A 10993-nucleotide genomic window follows, 5' to 3' on the forward strand; every position below is an offset into this window, starting at 1 on the left:
GGGGGAGGCTGGGGTGCCCTGCGCAGAGACCCCCCTCCACACTCAGTCCCAGGGCAGGGTGAAGGCAATGGGGGCAGGGGGTTGCTTCTCATTTACACCAGCAGAAGCAAGGCCAACGTTGCCAAAGCTGCTGGGACAGCAACGCCGGTTTCTTCTCTGAGCAGATGGGAGCAAGGAGCTGGGGAGGTGACAACCGTGGGGCGTTTTGGCTGCAGGGCCCAAAATCCCACTGACATCCTGAGCTGCTCCATTGCAAGGAGGCGGCTGTGAGGATGGTGCCAGTGACAGCTGCACCCCCTGTGCACCCACCCCAGGATTGGGATGGGGGTGGAGCAGCCCCCTGTGAGCAGGGAGCAGCCCAGGCACCTCCATCAAACATTCCAGGGGGTCCCCAAGCATGTGTGGGATGGCAACAACCCACAGGGATCCTGCTCTGGTGGGATGCATTGGCACCCCTAGCCCAGCAAAGCTGGGAAGGTCAAGGAGGGGGGACCAGGCACCCGCAGTTCCCCCTGGGTGATGCTCACATGGGACCCTTAGGAAGCAGGGAGTGAGGAGATGCGGTCTCTGTGTCAGGAGATCACTGGCGAGAGGCTTAACTTTAAAAAAAAAAATGGTTTATTTCAAGATCTTCCTTCCCTTTTTTCTTTTTTTTTGTTGTTGTTTTTACTTGTATTTCAAAAAAAGTGGGGCAAAGTACAAAAAAAGTCAGTTGCAGGACAGCAAAGGTTTAGAAATCACAGCGCTGAACTAACCCAAGCGAGATACACGGAGCACGAACCAAACACCCCCACGACGCGGCCAAAGGCCAGGTGCAGCCTTTGGCTTTGTTATTAATTATTATTATTATTAATTAACTTCTGTTTTCCTCTGTACAAAACACATCAAAGCATGCCACGGAGCGGGAAAATGATACCAGACGGGAGATACCAGACAGGGAGGAGGCAGGAGACGTGTACAGCAGGGGACGGGAGGGCTGGCTCCCACTCTGGCCTTCTCCTTCTCCTTCTGCCCTGCTCACGTCAGGTTGTTCTGCAGGCAGTTGAGCTCGCTGCTGTCCTGCTCCCCTTTGCCGCTGCTGCCGTCGTGCTTGGGCGACGTCGAGTTGTGGATGTTAAATGGCTCCTCGTCCTTCAGGCAGGACTTCAGGGAGTCCTGCAGCTTGTGGGGAGCACTGGGGTCATCCTGCCAGGAGAGATGGAGGGGGTCAGGAGATGATCATGACACGGGGGCAATGGAGGGTGTCTGGCAATGAGAACTGGGTGAAGGCACCGGTGTCCCCACTGGCATCCCAGCTGGGGCTTTGTTTCCTTGTAGGCAGCCCCTGGCAGCAGGCAGGGCTGCCCAAAGGCAACTCAAAATGTCCCCCCATGCAATGCATATCTCAGCACATGAGGAGCTCACAGCATGGGGGGATAGGGTCACAGAATGATAGAATCAGACTGGTTTGGGTTGGAAGGGACCTTAAAGCTCATCCAGCTCCAACCCCCTGCCACAGACAGGGACACCTTCCACCAGACCAGGTTGCTCCAAGCCCCGTCCAACCTGGCCTTGAACACTGGTGACTCGCTGCCAATCCCCACCACAGATTCCCCACCATGGGGTGCCTCCAGCACCCAAAGCCACTCAAGAGCCATGCTGGCCACAAGAGCCATCCTACCCGTCACCTTTCCAGCCACCCCCACCACCCAGTTTCTCTTCCCATTTCAAGCTTAGCTCATCTCATCATCCCCAGAACCAGTAACTCCCTGAGCAAGCGGCGCTTGGCAGGAGGCCCAAGGGGTTAGATTTATTGCAGTTAATGTACAGCTGTCCCCACCATGCCACTGGCCAGATCCACCTCTTCCCGATGTCCCCCCACAGCTGCCAGAAGCATCTTCCCCCACGGCTGGGCTGTGCCCAGAGCTTGTCCCACATCCATGGGGAGAGCCACACTGCTGGTACCGGGGCTGTGTTGGGTAATGTCTGTTCTTGGACACTCCTGGCGTCACTGTTGGTGCTGGTGGAGTGGGATGAGCTATGGCATGGTGGGCTGTGAGGACAGGATGAGCCATGGTGGTGAGGCACCTGCTGGCATTGTAGTGGTTACGGTGATCCCAGTGTTGTCCTGCAAGTGGCGGCCGGATGGAGGTACCCAAGGGCCAGTGTCAGGCAGCCATGGTCATATGAGGATGGAAACCTCTACCCTCTATGCAGTGATGCTATGAGAGGTGCTCAGTCAGTCCGAGGCTTGTGCCATTGGTGCCAGGACAAATCCCATGGGATGAGCACTAAGCTCCATTGCCCAGCAGAGGGGTTGCACTTCGTGTCCCCAAAAACCTCTTTCCCAGGGTGTTGACCCTGCTGTCCCCTCCACATCCTCAGTGTGCTGCATCCCAGGTATGTGTGCCACTGCGGGACCAAGCCCTCCACATCCTGGAGGGGGCAAGGGATGGGTCAGAGCCCAGTGAGACGTTGTGGACTGGGACTGAATTCATCCCAAGGTTCATCCTCTCTGCAGCAGGGAGTGAGCCAGCTCCAGGAGCCTCCTGCCCGGATGGCCAGTGGCAGACGCTATAGCTGCTAAAGGCAGTCGGAAGACAGGGAGAACTGGCGGTGGGTGGGCTAAGGCAAAGGCTAGAGGGACCTACGCTCCTCCTCCGGCTCCCGCTCGGCAAAGCCCTTCGCTTCTCTCTGTTCCAATTCGAAAGACAGGAGGTTGGAAGGGCAGCCAAGCCAGCAGCATCCCAGAGCGTTCCATCCTCTGGCATCATCTGCCAGCCCTGGCCCAGCAATGGCACAGCCAGGGAGCGTGGTCTGACAGAGCCATATCGCACTGGCTGCCTCCTCCCTGAAAACACCGGCACAGCCACCCCACACACAGAGCCAAAGCCACCAGGAGCCTGGAGGGAAGGGGATGGGGCAGGGGGACAGTGGGATGGCAGCGATCCCCAGCCTGGCTTGGCGCCGGTTTGGATATTTGGGGCAGGATGTGGCACCGCAGGACCTGAAAGTGAAGGGATGGAGTGGTGGCCATGGCAGGACGGGGACAGGAGGGTGCAGAGGGATCCGGTGGTGATGCCATCACCCAGGAAGTGCCAGGACCACGGGTGGAGGGGGCAGACAAGACATTACTGGACAGATGGACAAGGGTAGGAGGGGACAGTGCCAAAAAGCCTCCTTACGTTTGGATGGGAGCCCTCAGCGATGGTGGAGAGGGAGAAGTTGTCGTTGTGCAGCTCGGACGGGGTGCGGTATCTGCCGTGGGGAGAGGAGAGCGCAATGGTGAGACCGGGGATGCCACCAAGCACCCCCCATGCCCCAGTGTTCCGGGTGAACATGATGTGGGGGGAGATAAATGATCCCAGTGCTGGAAGTCTGCAGGGTAAATGTCCCCAGGGATGGAGGTCTGGGGCTAAATGCCCCCAGCTCTGAGCAGGTGTATGCAGGGAAGCAGTGAGGGCAGCCCAGGGCAGGCAGGAGCCCTATGGTCCCAGGGTCTGAGAAGGAGCCCCATGGGCTGGCAGGGAGCTTTGCTGCTAATTACACTTGGCTCTTCCAAACACTAATTAACAGCTCATTAGGGACCCAGCAGGGCAGGGCCTTCTCCTCCCTGGCTCCAGGGAGGTGGGTGGGGAATGACCCAAACCTCCAGCCATGTCCCCAGGGACACAGTGGGGACCCATTTCCAGTGTCCCCCAGGCAGTGTGGTGAGCCCAGCCGGTGGCCCCAGCTCCCAGTGAAGCAGATTAACTGGTGCCACTCAGGAGCAGCTTTAAAGGATTAACCACGGAGCAGGAGCCACAAGCCATGTCCCTGCAGGGCAGCTTCCAGCTTTCCCACCCACCATCACCCCATTAGCACAGGGAGTCCCACAGACACGGCGATGGGGCCGCATCCCCCCAGGATGCTGAGCCCATGGAAACTGTTGCAGCTATTGGGGTGCCCCCCCCCCGGTGGTTTGGGACAGTTTTTGGGGTGCCAGGCTGTCCCTATGGCACTCACTTGGTCTTGCGCAGTTTGCTGTTCTCCGTCTTGAGCAGGTAGAGCTTCTTGGCGAAGAAGACGGTGAGCATGAAGAGCAGCAGCACCACGAGGGCGGCCGAGCCCACGGCCACGCACATCACTTGGAAATCGGTGACGATGGCCTCGCAGCGCATCCCCTTGTGCCACGTGTAGTCCTGTGTGTTGCACCTGCAAGGGGAGGCGGTTAGGGGACCCCCACCCCCAAAAATGTGGGTCCCAAACAGTGGGGGACACCAGCATCTGTAATGGGGGAGATAATGGGCATCTGATGGGGGGTGAGATTAACAGGTCCCTGAGGAGTGTGACCCCTTGGGGTCTGCGCAGGGCGATGCTCGTCCCCCCCACACCCGCGTTTCCCAGCCCCACTCAGCCCTGGCAACTGCCCAGTGGGGGCAGCTGGGGACACCCGTGTCCCCCCATGCAGGCGGGCTCGGTGCCAGGCACACAACACGTGCTGAGCCCGCCCCGGGTGCAATCTGCCGGGGACGATTAGCGTGGCAGCCCCGGAGCCTGCATGGCCCTGACCTAATTCCTGCCCAGCCGCCACTCGGGAGGCAGGGAAAGCCCCTCTGTGTCCCAGGGGGATGGGGCTGCAGGGGCAGAGGGACCTGGATGGGGTGTACAGGGCCAGAGCCTGGGAACAGGGTGCAGGGGGATGGAGAGAGTGGGAATGGATGGGGATGGAGGCCAAGCATGGGGTGCAGGGGGAAGGAGAGCCTACAGCTCGGTTGCATGGGGGGTTGAGAGCTCAGGGATGGGGTGCATGGAATTGGAGAGCTCAGGGATGGTATATGGGCAGTGGAAAGCCCAGGGATGGGATGTGCGAGGACGGAGAGCAAAGGATGAGGTACAGGGGATGGGGAGCCCAGGGATGGGCTGCAGTGGTGAATGGAGAGACTGAGAATGGGGTGCATGGGGGACAGAGAGCACAGGAATGAGATGCTTGGAGCTGGAGAGCCCAGGGGTGGGATATATAGGAATGGAGGGCCAAGGATGGGATGCAAAGGGATGGAGAACCAAAGATGGGGTGCAGTGGGCTGGAAAGGATACAGGGAACGGGGAGCCCAGGGATGAGCTGCACTGGGTGATCGAGAGACTGAGGATGGGGTGCATGGGGGACAGAGAACTCAGGGATGGAGCGCATGGAGTTGCAGAACCCGGGAATGGGATGTATGGGAATGGAGAACCCACACAGACCCCCAGGGTCCCTGTCCCTTACCGGCAGAAGGCCCCGTGGCTCTCCACCAGGTAGCACTGGCCGCCGTTGTGGCAGTAGCTGGGGACGAGGTCGCAAACGGAGCGGCAGGAGCTGTTGTGCCGCACGTAACCGCTCCGGCACTCGGTGCCGTTCTCCGGCTGGCCCCGCTCCCCAGGCCGTGGCCACGCCGTGGGGCTGCCCCCCGCGACACCAGAGGGCTGTGGCGGGGCCATGTCACGGCGGCCGGTGGGTCGGGGGTCCCGTGGCACCGGCTGGGCACCGGGTACGGCTGAGGCGGGCGGCCGGTATCCATTCTCGTCCTCCAGCCCCCCGGCTTCCTCCTCGTCCTCTTCCTCCTCATCCTCCTCCAGCTCATCCTCCTCATCCCCGTCGGCATAGAAGGAGGTGGTCGGGTAGAAATCAGCTTCGTCGAAGGGTGTGAAGTCGTCATAGAGCTCATGCAGGGCCCATGGCGTGGCTGCCCCATCCTGCTCCCGCTGCCGTGCCGACCCGGCCGCCCCCCGGTCGCCCCCGGGGAAGCCCCCCAGTCCCTCGCCCCCTTCAAACAGGTCGTAGTAGTCGACGTCGATGATCTCCGAGGCCGTCCGGTCAGCGGGCGGCTCGGCCGGGCGCGGGGCGGCGGTGACGGGCTCCTGCAGCCAGGTCAGATCCGTCCTGCCGCGGGCCCCCTGCGCCGGCGCCGGGCTGGATGCGGCCGCCTCGATCTCCGGGGGACCCCCCGAGTCCCCCGTGGCTGCCGGCACGGGGCTGGGCTCACCGGGCACCAGCAGCAGGTCGGACTCGGCCGAGTCGGTGGCGAGCTGCGGGCCGGGGGCGCTCGGCGGGGAGGCCGTGAGACCCCCGAGCCCCGCGGGGCTGCGCAGGGAGGCCTGCGTGGGCCTCTCGCCGCTCCCCGCCTCCTCGGGGCTGCCCAGCGCCACCGCGGGCCCGTCCCCGGGCCAGGTGACCGCGGCCTGGCCGTCCTGCGCCGGGCCGGGCCTGGGGGGCAAGGCGCTGGCGTCACCCTCGCCCGCGCACCCCGCGCACCCCTCCGGCACCGCCGCCGCGTCCGTGGTGGCTGCGGTGCCCACCCCGGGGGGCTCCAGCTGGGGCCCCGCCGCCGCCCCCCCGGAGCTGGAGCTGTTGCTGGGCCCCCCGAGGGGGTCTCTGCTCACCGGGTCCCACCGCGAGCCTCGCCCCTCGGCCTCGCTGGCGTTCTGGGGGGGCCACTCAGATGCTGGAGGGGGACAAGGAGAGGAAGAGGGGTCAGAGGTGCCCCCCGCACCACGACAAGGCACCTTTTGGGGAGGGGGGGGTTCACCCATGTCTTTCACAGCCTCTCCTGGGCACCAAAGGGACAAACCCTGCAGAAGCCCCCCCGTACCCATTCATCACCCCCAAACTCTGTGACATCCCCCACCATGACACAGCCCACCCCCCCCATCAGCCAAGCTGCCCTCGGTGCAGACCCCCCAGCTGCCTGCAAGGGGATCCAGCCCCTCCTCTGCTTCCTGCATGTCATGCACACCCCATGCACATCGTGGGATCCAGCCCCCCCCCAATGGGATCCTGCCCCCTGCAACAGGATCTTGCTCCCCCTGCAATGCAATCCAGCCCCCTACAAGGGATCTAGCCGTCCTTTGGTTCGTGTAAGTGCACCCCATACATATAAAAGGGAATCCAGCTCCCTGCAACGGGATCCACCCCTCCATCCCCCGATCCTCCCAAATAGGTCCACCCTTCCTCTGGTTCCTGCATAGGCACCCACTACACACAGTGGGATCTATCCACCACTAAACGGGATCCAGACCCTGCAACAGGATCTACACCACCCCCCCTGCAATGGAATCCAGCCCCTTCACAAGGGGTGCATCCCTCCCTGGTTCCTGCACATGCACCCCATGTATACAGCAAGATCCAGCTGCCCCCGCTTCCCCTAACGGGATCAAGCCCCTGCAAAGAGATCCAGCCCCTCCTGCAAAGGGAACCATCCCTCCTCTGGTTCCTGCAAGTACATCCCATACCCACAGCCCGATCCAGCCCCTTCAACAGGGTCCGGCCCCTGCAGCAGGATCAATCCAACTGCAAGGGGATCCAGCCTCCCTAGAGAGGGATCCAGCTCCCCCCTATCCCCGCAATGCAATCTAGTCCCCTGAGAAGGGGATCCAGACCTCTCTGGTTCCTGCAAGTGCACTCCACAAATCACAAGGGGATGCAACCCCTGCAAGGGGAGCCAGTCCCTCCTCTGGCTCCTGCGGATGCACCCCATACATACAAGGGGATCCAGCCCCTCCAACAGAATCAAGCCCGCCGCCACAAGAGTACCCGGCTCCATTACGGGGAGATCCAGCCCTCCCGAAAGGTATCCAGCCCCCAGCGAGGGGATGCAGCCCTTCCCTGGCTCCTGCAGATGCACCCCATACACCCAAGGGGATCCAGCCCCTTCAGTAGGATCAAGCCTCCCCCTCCCCAAGGGGATCCAGCCCCTGCAAGGGGACAGAGCCCCGGCACGGGGACCCCCCCATTCCCTGCAGAGGAATGCAGCCCCCGCCCGGCACCGCGGACCCCCCCGCTGCCGCCTGGGATCCGCCCCCCCCCCCCCGCCCTCCTACAGGTGACAAGCCCCAGGGGGTCAGACCCGACCCCCCCCAGTCCCCGGTGCAGGATCCGGCCCCATCCCGTGGCGCAGCCCCCCCCCCCCCCCGTGCCCCCTCCCATCCCCATCCCCATGCCCGGTACCTACCGAGGGCGCCGATCGCCAGCAGCAGGGCCAGGGCCAGGGCCCGGGCGGTGCGGGGCCGGGCGGGGGCCATGGCGGCATGGAGGGACCCGCGGCTCCGCCACCGGGGCCGGCACCGGCAGCGGCTCCGCCCGCGCCCCGCGCCCCGCTCCGCGCCTCCCGCCGCTCCGCGCCGAGCCCAGCCGAGCCCAGCCGGGGGGGCCGGGGGAGGCGGGAGAGGGCGGGCGGGAGCCGCCAGCTCCGCCCGCGGGACCGGGGACGCCGCCGGCAGCACCGGGACGAGGCAACGGAACCTTCCGGGGGGGAAACATCCCTGCCCTCCCCCGCACCGGGATCCCTCGCTGACCCCCCCCCCCCCCCGAACTGCCCCTGCATCAGGGTCCAACCCCCCAGCACCACGATCCCTTACTGACACCCCCACCTCCCCACATGTGCCATCCCTGCCCCAGCACTGGGGAGCCTCCCCAGCACTCCCAGCCGGCCCATTGAGCCCCCCAAGCTGCTGCCCCCGAACCCCACCTGCACCCCCCTCCCCCCGATTTGCTGCTGCATGGGGGGGGGAAGTCCTGCACCAGCACCGGGACACCCCCATCAGCACCAGCACTTCCCACTGAGCTCCCTTAAAACTGCTCGTGCATGGGGGTACCCCTGCACTGTACCATCCCCTCCCCCCACCCCCCCCCCCCGAATTCCTCATTAGCACACACACATTCCCCTTCCCAAAAGCCTCTCCTTGCTCCCAGCCACCCCAGGGCTCCCCCCGACCCCCCCAAACTGCTTCTGCATGGAGGGGTCCCACCCCTGCACCAGCACATCCCCTCCAGCATCCCCAAGTGCTGCAAGGGAACCCCCACTCTGCAACCCCTACCCCTTCAGCAGCAGGGTGAGGGCACAGCACCAAAATACACGGTGAGGCTTCACTGCACGGGATTTGGGTGCTGGGCAGGGTCCCCTCCCCAGGCAAAGACCCCAAAATCGGATCAGACCCCCCCTTGTCCCCGAGTGGGCACCCCACAGCCATGGTGCCATTCCCAGCGCCGCACTGGTCCCGATGCCACCGGTGCATCCATCACCCATGAGCCCTCCATGAGGGGCTGCAGATGCAGGGGGGGGTGAGGGCAGGGGGTGCAGGCAGGGGGGGTACGGGCATGGCGCTGCCCCAGGCCGCGGCCCGGTGCGGTGCAGGAGGGCTGAGCCGGCACAGCGGCCGGATGGAGCAGGCAGGGAAGAACCGCGCAGACGTGACCAGCCTAAAAATGGGGCCAGGGCGAGCCCAGAGGGGCTGCGGGCAGAGCAGGGGGGACAAGCACACACTGGAGAGCCAGGCATGTGCACAGATGGGGGTACACCCATGGGACCTCCCGGACCCCCCACGCATGGGGGGTACCCTGAGCTGCACGGCGGGGGGGGGGGGGGTCACCCTGTGCCACTGCTGTCCCCTGCACCGTTCACCCCGTCCCCACCTCATCCCCACGGGGCTGGGGTGAGCTCTCGGCTGGAAGAGGCTTTCCAAGGTCACCCGTGTCCTACTCCACCCACAGCACAGGAATGTGCCAGCCACGGCTGCTCCTGCATCCCGTGGCACAGAAGGATGCTTGGGGCAGGGCTGGGGCTTTGGGGAGCAGGGGGTGCTCCTGGGGGACCCCATTTCAGCACTTCCCAGCTTCTGTGTGAGACCCACATCAGCTCAGCTGTGACCCCCCCCAACCATCCACTGTGCACCCCATCCCACACAGAGGGGCAGCCATAGGGGTGTTGCTGCAGGGGCTGGGGGTGCTGGGCTTGGGGGAGCCGGGGTCCCCTCACCCCCAGGCATCAGCAGCCGCGGCTGGCCAAGCTCCCTGTGCTGGGAACAAGCGCTGCTCTGTCCCCTCTCAAAGGGGGATTGAAGGGGCTGCACCTGCTTAATATTCCCCGTGCTTCCGCCCCTGGATGCGTTTCCAAGGGGACCGGCCGAGGGGCCGCCAGGATGGATGGGGGGGGGACAGCCTTGACAGCTGGGGGAAAGGGTCAGGAAGAAGCATCGGGGTCCCATGCACTGCCCAGGGATGGGGGTCCCCCCACTGTGTCCATGCCGTCACAGCAAGAGGCCAAGGGTGGGATACTGGGGAGGGGATGGTGCTGAGGATGGGGCAGGGAGACTGGGAAGGAGAGCAGCACCCAATCCCTTCCCCATGAGGAGTGCCAGCGCACAGCAGCGATGGCTCAAGGTGTTTATGCTCAAGTGCTTCTCAAGCCCACGGAAGCTTCCAGTGTAATTCCTGAGGGCAGGAAGCTTGTGGGGCTGGCAGAAGCCCTGAGACCATCTGGGCCAAGCCCAACTCAAGCCTGGAGCAGGGTGCCCAGGATCGTGTCTGTTTGAGTCTTGGGCATCTCCATAACTGGAGGCTCCACCAGCCCTCGGGGCAGCCCATGCTGGTGTCCCATCACCCCACTGTGCTGAGCGCCGCAGGGAGGAGGGACCTCGCCCTGGATCCTATGGGTGATAAGGGGGTGTTGGCACCCCCAGCCTCTGTTGGAGGCTGTTTCCCCCCTGTTCTGGAGGATGGAGCCCATCACATTTCCATGCAGACCATGTTAACATGGGAAGAGCCTCCCCCGGTGCAGGCTCCGCACCCATCCATGGCTCTGGATTAGGCCCCATCAGTAAACCAAGGTGGGCAAGGGGGGACCAAGGGTCTTGCCCCCCTCTTGTGGGCAGAGCTCAGCTGCGGTAACAGAGAGGGGAGGATCAGGGTGGATGCCGTGCTCCAGGCAGGGATGTGCTGGATGATACCATCCATCCATCCAGTATCATCCGGTTGGGGGGTGACGTTTGGAGCCTCCTGCACCCCCAGGACATGCAGCGGGTGAAGTGTGGCAGAGCCTTAATGCATCAGGCTCCATCACTGTGCTTACATTCCGGAGCAGACAAGGCAGCAGAGCGCAGCACGGGATCCAGAGCCATCTCGTGATTCTGCTTTCACCACGTTTCCTACAGACCTGCCTTAGGTTTGCCTTTGGCAGAGGCAGGAACAGCAGCAGAGGCTTGGGTGAGGGGCTGCGGGACA

The 10993-nt window shown here is 63.8% G+C and overlaps 1 protein-coding gene across 1 annotated transcript; it reads right to left on the reverse strand.

Moving 5' to 3' along the window:
• Nucleotides 1-600: 600 nt before the first annotated feature.
• Nucleotides 601-8238, reverse strand: CSPG5 (chondroitin sulfate proteoglycan 5). Its single transcript, XM_061366162.1, has 5 exons — nt 7947-8238; nt 5225-6440; nt 3985-4173; nt 3165-3237; nt 601-1185 (listed from the first exon to the last, which is right to left on the reverse strand). Exons 1-5 carry the CDS (start codon nt 8014-8016, stop codon nt 1018-1020), a joined length of 1716 nt encoding a protein of 571 aa, XP_061222146.1. The 5' UTR covers nt 8017-8238; the 3' UTR covers nt 601-1017.
• Between the last annotated feature and the right edge of the window lie 2755 nt (nt 8239-10993).

Source organism: Neopsephotus bourkii, unplaced genomic scaffold (genome assembly GCF_033783945.1).
Source record: "Neopsephotus bourkii isolate Nb327-2 ecotype Australia unplaced genomic scaffold, CSIRO-AGI_Nbou_v1 NB_122, whole genome shotgun sequence".
NCBI classification, from domain to species: domain Eukaryota; kingdom Metazoa; phylum Chordata; class Aves; order Psittaciformes; family Psittacidae; genus Neopsephotus; species Neopsephotus bourkii.